The sequence below is a fragment of the Daucus carota genome, chromosome 6, assembly GCF_001625215.2.
Source record: "Daucus carota subsp. sativus chromosome 6, DH1 v3.0, whole genome shotgun sequence".
Taxonomy (NCBI): domain Eukaryota; kingdom Viridiplantae; phylum Streptophyta; class Magnoliopsida; order Apiales; family Apiaceae; genus Daucus; species Daucus carota.
This window is the reverse complement of record NC_030386.2, coordinates 30,052,212-30,075,241: the sequence shown is the minus strand read 5'-3', so window position 1 is coordinate 30,075,241 and position 23,030 is coordinate 30,052,212. Positions and strand designations below refer to the sequence as shown.

General features: G+C 34.4%; 2 protein-coding genes across 7 annotated transcripts; both read left to right on the top strand.

The window, feature by feature from the left end:
• Positions 1-8,665: 8,665 nt before the first annotated feature.
• LOC108224740 (endoplasmic reticulum oxidoreductin-1) lies at positions 8,666-13,489 on the top strand. Its single transcript, XM_017399456.2, has 10 exons — positions 8,666-9,196; positions 9,799-9,930; positions 10,624-10,882; positions 11,217-11,327; positions 11,644-11,762; positions 12,038-12,142; positions 12,244-12,446; positions 12,682-12,805; positions 12,944-13,125; positions 13,229-13,489. The coding sequence occupies exons 1-10, from the start codon at positions 9,020-9,022 to the stop codon at positions 13,245-13,247; spliced, it is 1,431 nt and encodes a 476-aa protein (XP_017254945.1). The 5' UTR covers positions 8,666-9,019; the 3' UTR covers positions 13,248-13,489.
• Positions 13,490-15,302: 1,813 nt separating this feature from the next.
• LOC108227697 (uncharacterized) lies at positions 15,303-22,419 on the top strand. 6 transcript variants are annotated; one of them, XM_017402990.2, is made up of 9 exons: positions 15,303-16,490; positions 16,589-16,744; positions 16,932-16,973; positions 17,097-17,177; positions 17,272-17,391; positions 18,276-18,359; positions 18,437-18,516; positions 18,616-20,430; positions 20,578-22,419. In XM_017402990.2, the coding sequence occupies exons 1-7, from the start codon at positions 15,444-15,446 to the stop codon at positions 18,494-18,496; spliced, it is 1,590 nt and encodes a 529-aa protein (XP_017258479.1). In that variant the 5' UTR covers positions 15,303-15,443; the 3' UTR covers positions 18,497-18,516; positions 18,616-20,430; positions 20,578-22,419. The 6 variants fall into 6 exon arrangements, with proteins under 6 accessions (XP_017258479.1, XP_017258484.1, XP_017258481.1 ...); XM_017402995.2 differs by having other exon boundaries at positions 15,304-16,490; positions 18,805-20,430; XM_017402992.2 differs by having other exon boundaries at positions 15,304-16,490; positions 18,768-20,430.
• Positions 22,420-23,030: the final 611 nt, after the last annotated feature.

The window sequence follows — 23,030 nt, the reverse complement described above, 5'->3', positions numbered from 1 at the left end:
GGACACGTGACACGTGATATGTTAGAAAGCTTTTAAAGCTTTTAATTTTATAATAATACTGTAGTAGTAAGTGTGGCATGCGTAGGAGTTTTCCGGTGGCATATTGTGTAATTACATGTGAAGTTTTGGGGTAGTCCATGGAAAAAAGAGGCATTTTATGTAACAGGATTTATTATTTAGAGGGATTATTTGCGCTCTCTATTTTTTAGATATGTTTTTTTTTATGAATAGTATTAGGTGGACAAAATTGTGTATAGAAAAATTTATACATAATGACGTAGCAATTCAAGTGGCCGGTTTTAATTGAGTTGCTCCAGGAGCTCAATTCAATTAAAATCCATCACATATCATTATGTATAAAATTTTGTACGAACATAGGAATTATCCTTTTTTTATTACTTAACATGTATTTTGAATCTCCCGTAAGATATAGTTTTATAATTTATTTTCTTTAATTTTTATTTTTTTCAAAAATTAAAATATTATATTTTTATAGAAATTTTGAAATAAGTATCGAGCTCTTCGTTTTCGGAAATTAGGAGACATAGGGAGGGGGTATTAGTATTGAAAATGTGATTAGTGTCACTACAAATTTAAGCGTGGTCAAATTTTGTGATTCTAGAAGAATGGTTTGATAATCCATCAACGACGTTAATGAGCTTGGACACAGAACAATGCTGAATCGGCCATGGGAAAGCACTGCACTCGGACATTGAATTTGAATCGCCCATTAATGAAGTAAATATGCTTGGATTAAAAACAATGGAATCACCTTTTTAGTTGCGAGATTAGGCAGGCATGGACGAGTGTTAACAATGCAATTCCTGTGTATCCGCCTTTTAATCATCTTCACACGTACCAATATTCAGGTGACACTCACTTTTGTTGGGTGATTCCAATTTAATGGACGACACTAGTAAATTATTTTGTGCATGCATGTCAAAAAGACACTGACTTGCCATCTGTACCCAGTAATGCTTCTTTTGAGAAGTTGCTAAACGTTCAAGAACAACATGGTGATCGCTTTGAATTTCAACTTTTGCATTTAGAATAGTTATATAGTCATTTAATTACTGCCATAAGAAAATTCAACTGGAAAAATGTGGTTGAGTTATAAGATCTAAGTTGTAAAAAATGTCACAAAAATAAAATTAGTTAAAATAATTTATTTAGAACGATATCTCTTACTAGATTCATCACAATCAATCAATATACTTATATAAAGGAGAAGCGAGGGGCGTGTAGGTGGCGCCTCTCACATCACTCCGTTCTATTTTTCTAATTTTCTGGAATTTTTGAATGTAAAATATCAAAAAATTAGAAGCAAGTTTTAGAATCTGATTTTATTTCAGATTATTTATGGAATATAGTAGTCTGTGTATGTGGCGCCTCTCACATCGCTCCGTTCTATTTTTGTAATTTTCTGAAATTTTTGGATGTAAAATATCAAAAATTAGAACTATCTTTTTTAATTTTGGGTATATTGGAAGCAAGTTTCAGAATCTGATTTTATTTCAGATTATTTATGGAATATAGTAGTCTGAAAGTTTTAATCTGATTTTGTTTCAGATTATTTAATTATGGGAAAGAGTAGCACACAACTCTTTCTGCACCTATAAATACCCCTATAGATTGTAGGTTTTGGATCATTTAAACACAACCTCCTCTCTCTCAATACTAGAACTCTACCTCTCTCTGGTGATAATTTTATTGCTTGATTTCTAACTTTGTGGTGTTATTCTTCTGCAACGATAAGTAAAGGCTGTTTATATATTATTAAAAAAATAAAGGTTGTTGCAAGCAAAAATAGTTATAAATCGCTACGTGGGAGTCGACAAATTAAAATAAGGGAGAAGAATATAGTCTTGACATGATATTGATGATTGATAACAATAAATCAACTATTAGTGATGTATGTTTGTGGTTATTCTTTTATAATATTTGTTTTGTTAATCGGACATGTTTGTTGTTGTTAATTTTTATATGATTTACTTTGTATACAAGAAAATATGGTGGAGAAGCGAGGGGCGTGTAGGTGACGCCTCTCACATCGCTCCGTTTAAATTTTTTTAATTTCTGGAATTTTTGAATGAAAAATATTAAAAAGTAGAACTATCTTTTTCAATTTTCGGGTATATTAGAAGCAAGTTCAGGATTTGATTTTGTTTCAGATTATTTACGGAATATAGCAGCTTGAAAGTTTTAATCTGATTTTGTTTCATATTATTTAATTATGGGAAAAAGTAGCATACAAGTCTCTCTGCACCTATAAATACCCCTATAGATGGTAAGGTTTTGGATCATTTAAACACAACCTACTCACTCTCAATACTACAACCCCACGGATTTAAGTTAGATGTTTTTGTGCACAGTCAATCCAAAAAAATTGGCGGAAGGTGACAATGTAAGAACAAGATTACTTTTAAAAAAAAACACAAATAAAATTAAGATTCGTCGTGCTTCAAATTGTTAATTACCTGTATAAATTTATTTTCATTATATCACCATGAATTATAGTCCAATTTTACAATTTTAGATATTAGTATTGGTATTACATCAAGATTTTTATAATATAAAATTATTTTAACCTACAAATTTTAATTTTAAAACGTTAATATAGTTTTTATAGACATCCAAAAAATTATTTTATTCTACAAATATTAATATTGAATCATTAATATAATTTTTATAGGCCGCCGCAACGCGCGGCTCCTCAACTAGTTTGTGTCTATAAAATTATCAAGCTCTTATATTTAGAGAGGCTAAATTCTGATATTCTCTCTCCTAAACTCTGAACTCATTATACAGCTTGCAAGGGTAAAAAAAAATCTATCTATGACTATTCTAGAGTGAATTAATGGAGGGATGGAGCCGTATTAAATGTATTAAATTATTAACATGTACATTTGGTAGGTGCGTCTAATCAGAAAACTTATTCTAAAAGCCGAAAGTTACCGGAGCCGCCGATAACGGCACCATGTAGCCGACTATTACCGGATAAATTACTTTGCATCCTACACGTACATGCATTACATTTGCATTTGCTGATTTCAAAATATATTCAATCTGTCAATCAAATATGGATAATATAAAGTTTTACATAATATATTCATCGGGTCCTTTTCCTTTAATGTCTTAAAATTAAAATAAGAAAAAACAGGATATCGACATTAGTTACCGTCAACAAACTCTTGACTCGAAGATAAAATGAGTATGTTTTATTAATTATAATAAAAATCGAAAATTGTCCAAAACAAAATAAGTATACATACATGTTTAATCATAATTGAAAAAATCATTAGTCATCATATTATAAGACTGTATTAGTACTTATTGATACATTTGTTTTGTTAAGTTTGTCAATTTATTCTCTCAAGAGATTATATAATTTGTGAAGGTAAAGAGAATATATGAATTAATTATTTCATGATTAACGAGAATAATTATCTGTTAAAATTAATTGAACAACATTCAACAAGATTAATCGTGATGGATGCTTGCAGGATACTGCATTATGGAAGAGCATACATGGTATTAAAATGAAAGGATGGTGAAGGTAGATGGACCCATGTGCTGGGGCCTACTTAACCGGCTTCTCCCCTCACTGTCTCTTGTAGTTGATGGGTCCCACGTTGGACGTTAGACGATGCTGTCTGCCACGTGGTCAACCGTGACCCTACATTGTCGGAGCTATTTATTCGTTTGATTCTTTTCGCTCCTCAATAAAACACTACATAAAATATTTTATGCACCCCTTCTATAATTCATCAATAATACCTTTACCTGTTGAGTTAATGCTAAATAATGAACCTGATATTTATCGTAATAAAAAAGGACGAAATAAAATAAGTTATGTTCTGCCCATGTCACGTGATCATGGGGCTTACTCTTGTAGATGGAGATACCGATGGTGCATTGTCTAGAGGCAATTCAGGTTAGTAAGTTCTAGTTTAATTCAAAACAATATTATTTACTCCCTCTGATCTAGTCATCAACATTTGTGTTTTCTAGGAGATTCAGAAAAATATGAAAAATTAATAGAATAGCAGATTAGTTGACATCAAAATTGAATAAATAAATATTATTAACTAGAATGTATTATTCTTTCTATCCTAATTGTGTGCTTTGTTTCTGTAAAAAATAAAATAAAATTGTGTGCTTTGTTTCTTCTTCTTCTTGGAGGATGTCCTCCTTTGTTTCTAGCGACCTACAATTGTTAATATATCATCTAGTATATTTTTGTTTCAAACACATCGGAAATTAATGTGATATATATGTTGGTAGTGATTTACGGGGAAGCTTGTCCAACTTATTATATCTAACTCTATAATTTCATGTATACCTCTATTTCAAATCTCGAAAACTAATATATATATATATACTTTATTTATATTCGATCATCTCGAAAAGGGGTTTTTATGTTGTTTATGCTTCATCAAAATGACAGGAAGCATCTAAATGATCAAATGACAAGCAAGCTGTAAATACTTTCCAAGAAAAAGGTAAGAGAAACAATGAAGTGCCCAACATGTTAACATTATATTTTTTAAAAAATAATAAATAAAGCAGGAGGTTGAGATGGCAAATCCATGTGCCACAGTGCCACTAATCTTAATTAGACATGCCACAATGTCTGTCACGTTTCAGATATATATACCCTAGCGACATCTGATACTATATGCGTAACCTAATTGGGCTCCAGTCCGGACTCATCATTCACATGTATATGGGCCTAGGTCTATCAGGTTTGACTAGCTTTCACATTCTATTTTCAAATCTGTGAAAATGAAATACAGAAGATGGCAAAAGGAGAACGAAAATAAAACAAAATATGAGTCAGATACGTCCCTGTTGCACCAAATTTCAGGTTCATCTGTTGACATCATATCGTCAACTGTGCATTATGTGTTTATATATAGCTTTAAGTCGATGTATTCTCAACCACAGAGATCTTGAACTATATTGAGCATATTTATATGTTTTTCGAATTATTATTAACTCATCTCATTGATAATTTGCAGGGAAGTTCACTATCAGCCATTTACATAGAATATTAGAATGGCCACTATCTTAATTTTTGTTTTTTTTTTTAGTACATTTAATTCCAAGACCTGTTTTTGTTCCAAATGTATAATATGAGAGCTCAAAAATTTAGTCGGAATTTCATCCTAAATTAGACATGACAACGTTTTACTTATGGGCTTTTACTGTTGAGTCGCCCCTGTTTTGGGCAACTGTGTTGTTTTCAATAGCTGCTGCTGAGAATGAATAATATGTTTGTATTAATGTTTGCATCAAACAAACTATTACTGAAACAACAAATGCATGCACAAGGCAGGTATTGAGGCAACCACCTTTGGTAGATGCAATGTATGTACCCCATCCCTATGTATAATCCAATAATTGTACTCCACATTAATTAATTCCAATTTACATTATGCTCCGAACCAAATAATTTATGCTTCACTGTGCTTACTTCTTTTTCTGCTTTCAATACTACTATTCATGTTCTCTTATACTCACATGCATCACCTTTCACTACTTTATCAGTCTTAGGAGCTCCTAATCATTATATGCATTAATATTTATTTATTTATCCAACATTTTATATAAATTCCAACTAGAAAGATGCCGACCTCAATGCCATTTATTTATATAAACAACATATATAAATTGCATTATTATATGTTGGATGTAAGTTGTGATTGTCTGGTGGCCTACTCAAATGAAAATATATGAAGAAGACAATTAGCCATGATTAGCAGAAGAGAAGATGCCGTCGAGTTAGATGATTAGAAAAGTCTAGTTGAAGTTGATAAAATATGAGTTCCAACAAGGGATGTAATCTCTGGATGGAATAATTAAACATTGAGTCTTAAAAATTAAGACATCCCATGTTGTAACATTGACAAGTGGGAGCTTGAGGATACTCACTGTGGTGAGATCCCACTATCATCCTACTTGCACCCACACTCACCTGCATACATTTGGGTATGTATTTTGGTGAAAACATGTGGTACATGTTTATAAGAGCATGTGCAGATCAGCTAGGTAAATATGTGTTGGATTGCTGGTGATAATTCGATCATGGCACTCGATTCATCCTTTTATATCATGTTTTTACGATATTTAGGATTGGCATATATTTAAAATATAATTTCATATCTTATTTTACAAATATTTGTATTTTAAATACTGGTATTATATTTAAAAATAAAATAAGTTGTGAATTTACATTTTATTAAAATTTAATGTTAGGTATCTCAAAAAAATTCCATTTTTTTTACCAAATGATGTGACAAATAAGTGGAAAATTGTGATTAGGTGATTGATGTATATACAAGAGGGACCTCATTGTTATTGGAGTGAATGTAGTCAATCAGAACACATCGTTAAAAAAAATTTGAGATAATTTTTGGGTACCTAACGTTTTTCTTTGAAAATAGGTGTCAAAGTATTGTATAAACAATCCGAGGAGAGAGAGTAATATTTATTATCTATTTTAATTATTAAAAATATTATTTTATGATCATTCATTAATACTCTCTGCAGAGAGAGTAATATTTATTGTATATTTTAATTATTAAAAATTATTTTATGATCAATCATTAATACTCTCTCTGTCCCTGCAAGTTTTTTACATTATTTTTTGACATGCGAGACTCTATAAATATAGTTTTATAATATTATAGATAATATTATAGAGACAATATTGTGAAAAGCGCAAATCGGTCCTAAGCGGTGGAAGGACCATTTACATTTCCTTCTTTTGTAGTTCATATACTAATAAAATATAAAGTGAAAAATATATAAAAAGTATTGTTTTTTTTAAGTAATATAAAAAGTATTGTTAAAATTGAAATTTTTAAATATATGATATCATATGAGTAAAGTTCTATGGAGACCATTTTTATTGTAGACTGTGGAGACCACTGATGTTCTGCAAGTGAAATATTGCATAAAAACATTGCAAAACGTATAGTTTTGCACATCATGTTGTACAAAATCGTTATTTCACTTTAAAATCTTGAATATCATATAAGTTTCGCATGTAGAACATTACAAAATGTTATATTCTACGAAATATATTTAGTTTGCAGGACATTGTTCAACTTGCAGAACATACATTATATACATATGAAACATATATGATTTTTAGCAATTTGAATGAATACATGATATTTGTTGAACATACTTCACAAAATAATGTATTTTATAGTGTTTTGATTGCAGAACATAAGTGGTCTCCATGGTCTCCAATAAAAATGGTGAACTTTACTCTATTTTATATTATATTTAAGGGGTTTAGAAGAGATATTCTAACATTTGACGTCAGTTAGATTAAGAATGGTCCGAACCTTTCAATTCAAATTGGGCTCAGTCCTGTAACTTGGATGTTTGTATATTTGATTATGGACTTGGACATAGGTACATATTCGATTGTGTGCGATCTTATAAATACTGGATCCAAGGCCTATATCAACGAAGGTCCCAATCTATCAAGCCATGTTAGTTTTGATCGTATCAGGCGCTACTCCGGTCCTATAAGCCCAACTCACTCCTGAATTTATAAATTAGAATCCGTTTATTTTGTAAAAATGAAGTTTAAATAATAAAATTCAAAATATATCACGGACGTTTGACTTGCTTTAAAATAAGTACTTATTACTTATAATTGAGAAGTTTCTTTCAAGCGGAAATTAATTTTTAGTTTATTTGTTTTGATAAGTTTTTGACATTTGCAACTTATTAGTATAAAAACTGTTAATATAATAATGAAAAATATTATAAACTATTTTTAAAAATATTCTTTTGTCATATCAAATTTTAAAAGAAAGGAGATCGAAGTTAGGATTTTTAATTTTTCAGATCACCAACAGTACGAATAAACTAATTCTGACTTATAAATTGAAAGCTCATTATGGTACTTGTGTTTTAACCTAACAGAAGCATTTATTAAATATAAGTTAAAAATTATTTATAACCAAAAAATAACTTTTAACTTTTATGTTTAGAAATCTAAAAATTATTAGGCATATGAATTATTATTTTAATAATAAATATTATAATTACTTTAAAAATGATTCTTTATATTTTTGAAAAGTTTCTTTAAAAAAAACAAGTTTAAGAAAGAAGTAATTTTTTCCCCCAATTTCTCATATTCTGATTTATAAGTTATTAATAACTTTTTTATATAAATATTCAATATCATGCATCTGAATAAATTGGTTACGACTTATAACTCAGAAGCGGGTAAAATAAGTTATTACGTCGGGAGTATGAGTGTGCTGGTAGACTAACCGGATTAGTCGAGATGCGCGTAACCTGGCCCGAACACCGGTTTAACATTAAAAAAAAAATGTTATCGTGCATTAGAAGTAGTGTTGTAAAAAGAGAAATTCAAACTTAATCGATAAAATTAGAGAATAAAAATTAATTAGAAATTGATTGAATTGGTTCAGAATTAATTGAATTGATTGGGTATTAGTGGGATTGATCAGGAATTAATCAGAATTTAAGACGAGTTATGGAGATTTATCACCGAGTTAAGCCATAATCAGTCCATGTTTCGACAATAAACTTTAAAACCAGTAAAAAGCAGTAATAAACAAAAAAAGGAAATGAGTCAGCTCAAGAAAACGTTGTGATTGGTCAAGAGAGCGTCACACATATTCACCTGCGGCGCGCAAAATCCAATAACCAGATCCTCTTCGGACACTCCTCCACCCATTCGCACCATCCCACGCTAACACCCACGCGCTATTGCCAACTTCCTCGCGGCTCACACGCTCTCCCAAAAGCGCGTAAGTCTCTACGTCATTCCACGAACTTTGTGAGTTCTCCGGTCGTTGGTACGCTTGACAAATCAAAGATGTAACCGAGATTTCAAACCTACCATCATAAATGCATTTGAATTATAAATTATTTATGTAGCAATTTAGGGTTTATATATAGAAGCCTAAAAGGGGCTAATTTGGGTTGAAATTAGGTTGAAAAATTGATAGATATAGAATTATCAATGGTGGAAGCAGAGGTGGGGAAGAAGGTGAAGAAGAATGAAAATACTGGGAGATTGAAATGGGGTTTTGTGATTGGGGCTTTTCTTGTGGTTTTAGCTGCTAGTGCAATGAATTCTCCACATTCTCACAAGATTTCTACTTTTCTCAATAATCACAAGATCTGCAGCTGTTCCCAGGTTCTTTCTCCTTCCATTTCTTGTTTTTTTGAGTGTTTTATTTCTAATAATTAAATTGTGCCCCCATTTTGTATGTCCTGTTTTTGTATGTGGGTATGTTCTGAATTTGCCAATGCATTAGTTTTTGAAGAATATGGGGATTTGGGTGATGATTTCCACTTGTGATCTTAGTCCTATTATACTCTAGTTTCTTTTATTCTTAAAAACGGATCGAGTAGTTATTACTTAGGGAACTGTGGTGTTGCGAGAAGCAGGTGAAACATTTCAATTTATGTTAGAGAGAAAGGAAACTTAAAAATCAAGAAACTTAAATTCTTCTATATGCTGTTGAATCTTGTTGAATCTATGAATTTGCTTTGCTATTTGTATAAAATGAAATCATTTTTCTTGGTTATTTTTCTTTTCTGTTATTTCTTTGATCAAGACACTGGGGTCGGTTCCTTCTGAATTTTCTGCCTGCGCTTCAATTATTGACTTGGCATTTGGCTGTGTTAATTTGCATTCATAATGAACACACTTCTAGAACTTAAAGGATCTTGACAAGGTCTCCCTGTGTGTGTGTTGATTCTTTGTCTCATATATATCTGTTTTTCTTCGTGCAGGGTTCTCACAAGTATTCTGGCATAATTGAGGACTGTTGTTGTGATTATGAGACTGTAGATAATATTAATGGTGCAGTGTTGAACCCTTTGTTACAAAAGCTCGTTACTACTCCATTCTTCCGATACTTTAAGGTCTGGTACATATTTAAATTTCAATTAGGCCAGCACTTCTTCGGTGGTTTGACATGATTGATCTATTATTGTCTTTAAACATCCTATTTGTTATAAGCCACTGCTGAAAAGTATTAGTTTTATAGACTTAGGCTGCGTTCACTTGGATGATATGATATGGTGGGAGAATGAAATGAAATTTGTACTAGGGGTGATTGAATAAAATGTATATAATATTTATTCCTTCAATCATTTCATTTGAAATAATTTGAATTAGAAATCTAACCCATGTTTTGGAAGGAATGCTCATTCCACTTTTTCATCATTTTTCCTTACAATCTTCATCATAAAAAAATTTAGACTCACTCATATTTAGTCACTATTTTCTCATACACTCTTCTTTCTCCATAAAATTTCTTTATAGTTCCATTCTCCCCTCAATCCATTCCATCTAACTGAACGCAACCTTATAGTTTCTATCAACATGATATGCACCTTCGGATAAGCTTGGTAAGGTACCAAAGGAAATTACATTGTTTTGCATTCGATAAGTTCATATTGCTGTTATCCATAAAACTAACGTGCAATTCAAAGGGAAAACTTAACTCTTTAAAGGTCTAAGTTATGCCATTTATTAAGTGCCCTTAGCTGTTTAGCAAAAGCACTTTGTGTTATGTCGTTTTATGATTCTTATAGAACTTCTTTCTTCCTCAGGTTAAACTATGGTGTGACTGTCCCTTCTGGCCTGATGATGGTATGTGCCGGTTACGTGATTGCAGTGTCTGTGAATGTCCCGATAATGAATTTCCCGAGTCATTTAAGAAGCCATCATATCGTAGTCTTTCATCTGATCATTTGGTATGTCAAGAGGGAAAACCCCAGGGTACTGTTGATCGCACACTGGACTCCAAAGTTTTCAAAGGCTGGGTGGAGATAGATAATCCATGGACCAGTGATGATGAAACTGATAATGGTACTTAAAGATCTTTCTTAATTTCATGTCTCATGCTTTTTGTGTTTACTGACTAAATCAATTGATCTTCAATCTAAATATGTACCCTATATGAAAACATGTATGGACTACTAGTCTTTTTGATAAATAAGTAGTGGGATATATATTAACGTGAATTTCATATACATGATTTGGAATAACAAGAGAAACTCTACGACTGAGACCAGGTTAAATACTTAGTAATAATATTTACTCGTCTTATTTAGTTCACGACTTGTGTTTTAACACTCTGCATTTTGTGATGTAAAGATTAAATTTGAGTGAAAATTATAAAGTTGTACTTTGTTTTCTGCAGGTGAGATGACATACGTAAATCTCTTATTGAACCCCGAACGTTACACTGGATACACCGGCCCATCTGCCAGGAGGATCTGGGAGGCTATATATTCAGAAAATTGTCCAAAATGTGAGCCTCTTCCTATCATTCAGCTTACTAATAGAAAATAAAATAATTATTTGTTATTTTGAATATATAATCAATTATGAGTATGAACTCGAACAAAACTTTGGACCTGCAAAGTCTTTATCAGTTTATCACCCAACAACCCTCTTACAAAACCACAAAATGAAATGTTGAAAGAAAAACATCAGCGATCATTAACTGATGGTTGTTTGGGAACAAAGAGAGTGAAGTATAGCTGGTTGATTTCCCCTCCCCTACTTTCTAATTCGAATAAACCATATATTATATTATTGCTAAAGACATTATTTTATGTTTGCAGATAGATCTGGCGAGATTTGCCAGGAAAAGAAAGTCTTATACAAATTGATATCAGGCCTTCACTCCTCAATCTCAATTCACATTGCAGCTGATTATCTTCTTGACGAAAAGACCAATATGGTTTGTTTTCACTAGTGTTATATGTACTTTTACACTTTGTATATATCATATCAGTATATTATTAAGTTTTTAAAAATAGGTCAGCGGAAACCGACATTTTAAACAATGCAAAATGCTGTGTCGTACTGAATTTGTTGAGAGTTTTGATTATCTTATGGCTATGACCACACTTCATTCTAAGTGGGACAATCTGATTTTTTTGCCAATTAGGCATAATTATACTGTTCATCAGTATATCAACTTGATTTTTGATGACTTCTTTGATGCAATTTCAGTGGGGTGAGAATCTCGAATTGATGTATAATCGTATTTTGAGATATCCTGATCGTGTCAGAAACCTGTATTTCACTTTCCTATTTGTTCTCAGAGCTGTAACGAAAGTGAGTAATACTGCATGTTATTCTTATTTCAGAATTTCATATATACATATGTACAGATCAAATTTTCAAAAATCATTTACTTCTTTTGTTAACTTTTGTAGGCATCAGATTACTTGGAGCAGGCTGAGTATGATTCTGGCAACCATGCTGAGGATGTTAAAGCACAGTCCTTAATGCATCAGCTACTTAACAATCCAAAATTGCAAGCTGCATGTCCATTGCCATTTGATGAGGCCAAGTTGTGGCAAGGACAAAATGGCCCTGAACTAAAGCAGCAGATTCAGAACCAATTCAGAAATATTAGGTTCTTATCTAATACCAGAAACAAATTAATAACTCTCTGTAAACATGTTAACTAACTGCTGAACAAATTCATACTCGTTATATTGATATTTAATTATACAGAAACTCAGAAAATAATATGTCAGCTGTGATACGCTATATGCTTAATATGATACCAACTTGTTGCGTGTCTGTTTACGGTTCTTTTTAGGTATTATATGTCAAACTTCTTGTAATTATGGCTTCTCTTGTTGTAGTGCCCTGATGGACTGTGTAGGATGTGAGAAGTGTCGCCTTTGGGGAAAGCTACAGGTTCTTGGTTTGGGGACTGCTTTAAATATACTCTTTTCAGTCAACAATGAAAATGACCCAGCTCAACGGGTGAGTTTTGATTTATGGTTTTTGGATATCTTCTGCTGGCAAGTTATGTAAAGCATTGGTTCTGAAATTGTAGAGTTACGTGTGAACTTACAACACTTCCCATCAAATATGTCAATTTTTGTGCTATTGGTATTGCAGCTACAGTTGCATAGAAATGAAGTGATTGCACTTGTAAATCTACTTAATAGACTCTCAGAATCGATCAAAGTTGTTCATGAGAGGGGCCCCTTGGTTGAAAGGTTGATGAAGCATTTACCCTCGGAAAGTTCTGTTCAACAGATGAGTGTATGGAAAAGATTGTGGGAATTAACACTTGGCCGGTATGTGCACTGATCTGTCACAGTGACCACCTTAAAATACATTACTGCGTACACGAGGGCTTTGTAATGCTGTTCTAATGTTTTGTTTTGTTTTGTTCTTCAGGTTGAACAAGCTCAGATAGCATATCTGTGTTTAATTTTAAGACATTTTGTACATCAATGTAGACTGTGTAAGAGCTTTATACCAAGATATTAGAAAACAGACCTGCCATTGAAGGTATACAAATGCACGCTCTGAGAGACAATTGGCATTTATATTATTGAAGGTATACAAATGCACACCGAGGGACAGATGGGATGTATATTATGATTACTATTTGTTCTGAACAATACAATTAGATTGAAAGCATACGTTTTACGTTGATGTCCATGGAAAATTTATCAAAATTTCCTTTACCTGATAAGTTTTACGTTGATGCTTACCTAATAGAACAGTTCTTTTTATCACACTTGAAAATTATTACACTATATTAGACAGAAGCTAGGAGAGAACTTGTTAAGAAAATTAGTTTTGTAACTTTGAAGTTTACACAAGCCATCAGAAGAACTAGATCGCAATAGTATCTTTTTAGGAGATACATGTGCACTATCAGTTAGGTATTTGTTTTAAAACAAGTCCGCGGTCTCAACCAGATGATAGAATTGCCTCTTCTGGCAGTTGTGAATTTCTGCTGCTTTTATTTGTATACAGATGTTGCATTGGTAGCATTCTCTCTTTTAAAGTTGTCGATATCAAAGTATTTCTTACTGGAGTGAAAACTCGACAATGAGATGAACTGTGCGAGGTGGCATTTGTGGACCAACTACCCTTGCATTACTTACAGGTTACAGCATGTAGAACTTCCCTTACTTTGCAGATGTTCTTTTTGCTTGCTTCAGCAAGCACAGGGACATGAACATGATTTACATTTTAAACAGTCACGGTGTAGTCAGAAAACATGATGCTAATGATGGACATAGAGCAGGACGATAAATCGGATGGCATGCAAATTTGGACATGAATATAGAGCTCAATAGCTCGTCACATTAACATCTTCTAAATACTTCTGATGAATCAATGTTTCTCTGGTAAATCTAATTACGCCTTGCAATATGTATCAAGGAACCCAAAGATACCGATCCGTAGATCTTGTTATTGTTATGCTATATCAGGTTTTTAGATGCACCAGAGTCTTGCACAATTTCCACCTTTTAGTTTTCTTGTCGAGTCTCTCGGGGACGTTTGGCGAATCAGTGGGAGGCTAACCCAGCCTGAAGTCCCGCTCAGACGAAAAAACCAATGAACTTTTTAAAAAAAGAATTGGTGAATCAGTGGGAGGCTAACCCAGGCTGAAGTCCCGGTTCAGTTGAAAAATCAATGATCTTTTTAAATATTAGTCATCCTTTGTTCTTAAAATTTATATATTCCTTCATATGAGCCGTGACTAATCTCTAATAATCAGTAAAAACTATTATTCAAAATTTTAGCCCCAATTTATTTCTATTCCCGGTTCCTCCTGCTCAGGGATGAGATCCGTCTGTTCTTCCCTTATACATGTCCCTGAACTGCAGCAGAAAAAGAAATCAGCACTTTGCATCTGTAATCTATTGAAAATCAATGCTTGCAGGCATGGAGTTGAATCTGCGTGGATTTCCACTTGAGCTCATTTTAGATCTCCCACGTACAATGAGTTGCAAGCTTCTTGGCTGTCTTCGGTCTTCTCTTTAATCTCCCTCTGAAGCCTCCAAGATAAGTCCATTATGCTGACAATCATTTAGCCTGGTTTTCTGACATTTGGGTTCTAATTTGCCCATTTGCCCGAAACACAACATTTGGACATACAGAATTGTTCGCCACAATTTATTTACGAAGACAAAAAATCTGGAAACACCACCACTTTTACATAATCACCAGGTATCCAAGAGATATCCCATCATCTTGAGCAATTCAGCTTGTCTGCAATCTCCAACAAAAAGTGACAAGATTCGTATTACACACCTTCAAACTTCAACATTCATAGTAGCGATGACTGATGTTTTTAATCATTCTTGCAAAATTAGTTTTCCCATCGAAATCAAATTCACACAATATATACGCGGAAATTCTTACTTAAAAATAATTAATATTAAACAAGAGCTGGTCCCCGGATAATCGCACGAACACCAAAATAAAGATAATTAATTTTGAACGAGCAAGTATCCGGACAATCGTATGCTGATAAGACGTTCCAGGCATACGATTGCCGGGACCAGCTCATCTTGTAGAAAAGCAGCAACTATTGTCTACTTGACCAACTATAAAAAGCAATTTACTTGAATATTTCAATTTGTTGAAAACAATGGCAAGCACACCCCCAAACACGAACCTGTTCGCAGCAATTGACATGGGAACTAACTCATTCAAACTCCTCGTGATCCGCGCCGATCCCACCACCGGCCGTTTCCTCACCGTCGACCGTCTCAAACACCCTCTCATCCACCCCCTCTCCGCCGCCACCACCGCTGCCTCTCTCCGCCAATTCAAGCAAATCATCGACTCTAAACACATCCCACCGTCCAATTACCGCATCGTCGCCACGTCAGCCGTCCGTGAGTCACCTGATCAAGCACTTTTACTCAATCACCTCCACCAAACCCTAGGGTTACAGGTGCAAGTGCTGACTGGACAAGAAGAGGCGCTGCTTATTTACCGAGGTATTCGACAATTTTATCCTGTAAATAGCAAGTCTGTATTGGTTATTGATATTGGTGGTGGATCAACTGAGTTTGTTATTGCTGAATCGGATTGTGTTCATTTTTCGACTTCGTTGAAGTTAGGTCACGTGACTTTGAGTCAGCGGTTTGGGAGTGTTGATGATGTTGCTAGTTTACGCGATTATGTTAGAGGTGTTGTTCGTGAGTCTGGATTAGTCGAGGTTGTTAAGCGGTACGGTTTTGATGTTGTGATTGGATCATCGGGGACAATTAAGGCGATTGAGAAGGCCGTGTTTTGTAGGTATGGTAGTGAGGTGAGTGATGTGTTTGCGGAGTTTGATGAGTTTAGGAGGGAGTGGAGGTTTAGTAAGGAGGAGTTGAGGGGTGTGGTTGGGAGTTTGCTGGGGGGTGAGGTGGAGGGGGTGAGAGATGTGTTTTTCAAGAGGCGGTCGGGGTTTATTGTCGCCGGTGCGGTTTTGTTGGAGGAGATTTTTGGGTTGCTTGGGATTGAGGAAATGGAGGTGTCGGGGTATGCTTTAGGAGAAGGTGTGGTTGCGGAGATGTTGGCTGAGGTTTTTGAAGGTTATGATTTAAATGCTAATGTGAGGTGGAGGTCTGTTATGCAGCTTGCTACGAGGTTTAATAACAAGGAGAGGATGAAGTGTGCTGCGTTATGTGCAGCTATTGCAAAAGTGTGTAGTCCATTTCAATCGTTATTGAAATTTATTAGTTTCTGGTTCTTACTAGACCAAGTTGCTTTAGATGCAATCTTAATATTAATTTTATGCAGGAAATCTTTGAAGGTTTGAAGAAACTGACTGAAGTAGGTGATGCTTCCTTAAATGACAAGGATCTTGAATATCTTGAAGCTGCTTGTTTGCTTCACACAATAGGGCAGTTCACCGGGAAAAAGGGGTACCATAAACGTTCTTACCAAATAATCATGGTAAGCAATCATAAAGCGAACTGGAAATGAGTTGGTTTTTTCACAGACTGTCCAACATTTTGACCTGCTACTATACAGTATTTATTAAATCACTTACTTTTTAATGTTACGATGCTTAAACACAGGAGTCCAGAAAGATGTATAACTCATTAATTTTCTCTTGACTGAGTTCGTTCTTATTGAACAGAATGGTGGGCAACTTCATGGATATAACACCGAAGAGATTAAGGTATTATGTCCAACTTGTACTCCGGCACTTCTATTCAAAATATTAAAACAGACAAATTAAAATAAATGTTGATGGAATATTAGGATGATTGTTTGTGTTGATTTTGATATTGTTAGTTTCCAGTTAATTGCATTACTTTCGAGGCATCACAGAAAGAAATTTCCAAAACGTGGTCATAATTCTCTTGAAGGATTTACAAATGAGGTATATACAATGTTTTTTTAGTGAATATTTAGTAATAAAACTATCCAGCAGAAACTGAACCTCTCATTTTTGCCGTCTTTGACAATATTTTCAGGCAGCAGAGAAGTTTAGAGTGCTTTGTATAATTTTGCGTTTATCAGCACTAATAACGCAATCCATGCCCATAAACGTTGAAGACATAGAACTTTCACATTGCCATGATGGTTTAAAACTGGTAAGATGACTGATCTCCTTAAAAACTTGAAATAGTTATCAATGTTTTTCTGCTTATATTATGCTAGCTTATGTCCCTCATGTCCCGTACGAAGCCTGATCTCCTTAAAAAAATTGAAATTAATTATTACTTTCCTGCTTTACAGTATTACACTAGCTTATATCTGAATCCCGTTGCAAGGGTTACTTTTGATATTTGTTCTTTTATTATTTATTTGATATTTATTTTTTTAGTTGTATTTATTATGTTCAAGAGATATGGTGTATTAGAATAGTACGTGTCTTTTAATAAAAATAGATTTTTTAAATAATCAGGCATGTTAAAATAGGTACAGAAGTAGTAGGCCTATAGATGTGTCTAAATTAATATGTTTTCACTAGACCCGTCAAAATAAGTATTTCATAATTATATGCGTAAAAATAAGTAGGGCCTTAGTGATGTGTTTGAGTTAGAGTGCTTAAGTATGTTTTAATGGGAATATTTATTTTAAAAATATAAATAAGTAGACACATTAAATAGGTTTTAAAATAAAGAGGCTCCTGTACCGGCCCAATACCTTCCAACTGACAGACCGACCAAAATTTTTAATGTTTCTGCTTCAATAGTACAATAGATATTTGTCCACGCATATGGTGCTTGTGTAACACATCGTTATCTGTAGTGCTTGTGTAACAGATGGTTGTTTGTCCTTTATTGTTGTCTTAGCATTAATATGTACAAAGACTTAATTAGCAAAACACTAACAAAGTGATGATATTGCTCCTTAAATCTGTCGGTGTGCTGATATTGCTCCCTGAATTGTTGGTATGATGATAATATTGCTTTGTAATATTCTCTGTCTTTTGTGCATTGGTGACCGGTTCTTGTGTATTTGGGCTCATTAGGAGATCAAAAACCAGTCTCTACAGTCTGCAGATATGATAGATGCAAAGGTTCAAACAAAGAAAGAGTTGGAACACTTTAAAGTTGTAAGTTTTTTGAAATGAAACATCTTGACATGATGTCCGCAAATACTTGTGTTACCATCGTATTTTATGTGTGGCAGGTACTCAAACAGAAGTTGACTGTTGAGGTTTGTACAAACACTTCAGAACCATTTGGTTAGTTGCTAGATATCTGAATCAGGTATAACTGCAAGCAGTGTGGTTAGTAATTTAAATTCCTATAGAATAATCGTTGCTCTATTTGATGATTAATCTTAAATTTAAGCTTGTAATCATTTAGCTAGCTCATGAAAGATGAAACCATAGAATGCATTCGGGAAAAAAGGTTATGTTCTTATGATCTGTTACATAATGATGCTAGTTATAATCATATCCATTTTAAGAAATATTTTTGATTTTTTTTGTGATTATACTCTCCCTCTCTTGTGGTAGGTCCGCGGGAATGGCTAATATTAATTGATGTTTGCAGAGGCTATAAAAGTAGACTTTAATAGTTCCACACCAGTTACACGTGGAACCCACATCAGCAGCAGTGGTAGGCTGCATGTAATTATCGGTGGACTTTTTCAATGTGACAGTAGCACTTGGTTCGTGAGGTCTTCGAGTGGAAGGGCCGTCGCTTAACGGATAGAAGTGTCATTTGTGGCACGCAGGAAGGGCTCGAAAAGGAGTAAAAACCTGTCTTTTTTGAAAAATAGAAGAAAGGGAGGAATGACCATATTAGAGGTTGCTTGCGGAAACAGCGGAATAGATACTAATTTTCCCACCAGTTGCAAGTGGGGAAATGACATATTCAGAAGCAGGGCTAAGCTCCGATTTACGTGGTACTTTGTTTATTTATTTGTGTAGTTGAAAATCGAGAATGCAGGGGAAAGAGATCGCCATTCCTTCCACACTTTAAGTGTTCTCAGTTTAGATTGGCGACTTGGGATCTTTTGTTTCTTCGTATATGAAATACTTTCTGAATGATAATATCACCAAGTTACCCACGCACACAATTTGGTTGGAAGGATTCAAATTAGGAGGGAACAGAAGGAACTTTTAGCTATTTTCAGTGGGGTTCTAGCACAATTTACATTCCATCCCATTTCAGTAGTTCAAACAGAGCTCATTCATATTACAGGTCATGCCTGCTTCCATTCGCATTCTTTACAAACTTTATCAAATTTATGCTGTCAATTTCTTCGCTGTCACCACCTCCATCATTCTCTGCTACCTTCTTAATTTGCTGTCACCATCATTCTGTGCTACCTCTTATTTACCTTATATTTTCGCCTTTGTTCAAGCCAAGTGAGTGTTAATGATCAAGTAGAAGCAATTTAAATCAATCATGAAGCAGAGAACTTGTCTTGGGCTATGTGGAAACTTAATTTAGTGTTGCTAAAGAGGCGGACTCGGATATTGCAATCCACTTTTTATTTGCATTCATGTTACTTATCTTTTAATTTTATTAATAAGGCAGAGTTGTATATAATATTTATTGCATGATACGAAGGTGGCTAAATGGCAGCAATGTATAGGTGGAGGAAGTTGCGAAAATTAATATTGCCCTTTCAACGTGTACTTTCTAATATCTCAATCGAAATTACAACCCGAAACAGAACGTGAAGATTATGCGCACCAATTCAATTGGTAAGCAAGCTGAGGTTAGCTGGTAAAGCAGATCAACTCTCATCACTAATGAATAGGGACCAGAAGCTCGGTCAATTGGTCTCTCATGGTTCTCACAAAAAGTTGTACGTGGACACAAGTAGAACCGTGAATTTCTTTGAACTTGTATCGTACCGAGTTGCTATCATCACTTGGTTCTTATGAATGATTAGCACAAAAGGCTTCTATGCATTGGTGGCCTCTATTTTAAACGGTACTGTGTATATTAAATATCTGCTGTACAGAAGTTTCTACTGATTTAATCTCAACATTTTGCATATGATGAAAAGAAAACCAGCACATGACTGAATCAAATCCAGTCACAGAAGATCTATGGGCCCTTCTTTTTCATTGACTAGTATACGTGTATCAATTGGAATCGCAAAGGCAAAGCTGGCTGCTGCAAGTACATTTAATCACTCTGCAGCAGCAACGTATGAAACAGGTAATTCTGCTTTCTCGCCCTATAAATAAACCTTTAACAATCGTTCCTTACTATCCTTGCAAGTCTTAAAATTCCATCAGTTCTAGCTTCCACCAGTTTTTCATTCAGTCTCACAAATCTGCAATGACTAATGTACCGAAAATGAAGGTCGTGACAGAGGTTGCTCCGCCACAATTTATCTCTGTCATCAGGCGGCCCGTGAAGAAAATGGCCACTATCGACGAGGAAGAACGTGAGATTGTAAGCGGAAGCCTCTTGACGTTTTTCCAATTCTCAAGAAGCGGTTTACGGTTGCAATCTTCTGGTGTGCATGCGATCCTTGTCAACTTTTTTCAAGGATACAAGTTTCATTCTTTACTTTCTATACTTTGTGCGCCATCATGTACCTGATTCATATAACCCTTCTCGTCTAGGTTTTCTGTTAGTAGGCAGAACAGTGGATATTATCCGTTTTTGTTCCTCGATCGGGTTCTTTTGTAGCATAATAAGAACACCTAAGTTTTTATATACTAGTGGCAGTGGATGAGTTTATATTTATGATAGTCTTGGTTTTGTATATTATGTATGGATATTGGATCGTGCTTTGCTGTATGTTCTATGTAATGCATCTTGCCAGAAATGTAACCATCCTTTTGCCAGTATTACGCAAAATTATAACTATAACCTTTTACATCATATTAGGCAAAAGTTATATTCACTGCAATTCACAATCATTTGCTGATACTGGAAGCAAGGGGGTGGCCAAAAAGGCAGCGGTGTATATTTTGTAATTTAATAATCGACCAAATTTGGATTTATAGAAGTCAAAATATTGAAAAATCACCACGAAATGATTTTTAACCTTGTGCCATGTCCTTCAAATGTTTCTAAACACTAGTAATACCCAACTCTTTATTATACCGTATTAAGTAATCAATTAATTTAAAATCTTAAGACGTTAGAAAAAAGATTTATTAAGATCATATATTATTCGACCCTTTACTATCATGTATCAGTCCGGACGTAAAGGAGGACCAGAATCTAGGGTGATATCTCTTGAATCTCATGATTCTTACAACAAGTTGAACTGTGGACAGGAGCACTGCTATTAAATGGTTCTAAAATTGTATGCTACCAAGTTGCAGCCCTGCTATTTGGTTCAGATGAATCCGCACAAAAGGTCGATGCACTTGAGGCCATGAGACCACCTTTCCTCTGTATATCAAAATATCTGCTATACAGACAAGAAACCTAACATACCATGAACCGAATCTCTTTCCGAAAGATGTAGTGCCCCCTTTTTCATTCTTATAAAGCATTCATGCAAGTGGACTGTACCGGTACTTGGTAGCTATACGCGTTTTTTGGACACGGACAAAATCCATCAATTTGACTCAGCAGCTGCAACGTAAGTAGCAGACTAGCAGGCAAATACTTTCTCACTTGTATAAATAAGCCTCACAAGTATTGTTCCTTAGTATCTTTACAATTCATTCCTCCTAAACTCATAAGATACATCATTTTCAGCTTCCAGCATTTCCTTTTTCCATAGAAATCTGCAATGACTAATGTGCCCAAAATGAGAGTGGTGACAGAAGTTATTCCACCGCAATTCATCTCCCTTATCAGGCGGCCCATGGAGAAAATGGCCACCATCGACGAGAAAGAGACTGAGATGGGAATCGGAAGCCTCTCCGCCTTTCTCCAAATATCAACAAAGTAAATAACAAGCAGCGGTTTGCTGTTGCAACCACCTTGTTAGTTTCATGTGACTACAAATATGTCAGACTATATAGTTTCTAAATTTTGTAGGCCATGTTGTACCTGAGTCATGAGAAGCTCCATTTAACCCTTCCCGTCTACATTTCTTAATTGATAGGGGAACCGTGGTTGTGATTTGTTTCTGTATCTCAGTTCTTTCGTAGATAATTAAGCACATTTTGTAATGTTCTTCGACATCCTAGTAGGCAGTGGATGAGTTTATAAATAATGATGATTTGGTTTTTAATCTCCTGTATGTATGGTCTCTGCTATGCTGTTCTACTTCTCTTTTCCCGGTGGTCCACGAAATTAGCTATGTATTACAGTCCTGTATAACAAAAGAACGCCATCCAACCATAAGTTACAATCTCAGCGAAATAACTTGATGGACTAGGAAATGTGGCTCTATCTATATATCGAGAATTCGAGATAATAAACAAGGCCAAGCAGTTTACGGTTACAATCTCCTGGCCTGCATGCTATATTTGTTGATTTTCTTTTAGGACACAAGTTCCATTCTTCGGTTTCTATCTTTTATACCGACCATAATTTAGCTGAGAGTTGCTACTCCCTCTATCCCGTTGAATTATATACATTGAATTTGGATAAATGTATAAAAAATGAGTAAATTAGATGAAAAGTGAGTAAAGTGGTGGGATCAATTTATATTTAATAATAAATTTACTCAATAGAAAGAAACGAGAGGGGAATAATAGGCTGGTAATGACCTGCTAGCATATGGGAGGAAGAGCTGTGGAAAATGAGTGATGAATGATTATATATTTTTTTTGTTTATGTTGACAGTCTGGAAAGAAAAGATCGAGCAACTACAAAAATGCTTCCCAAACTCGAAAGGCCCC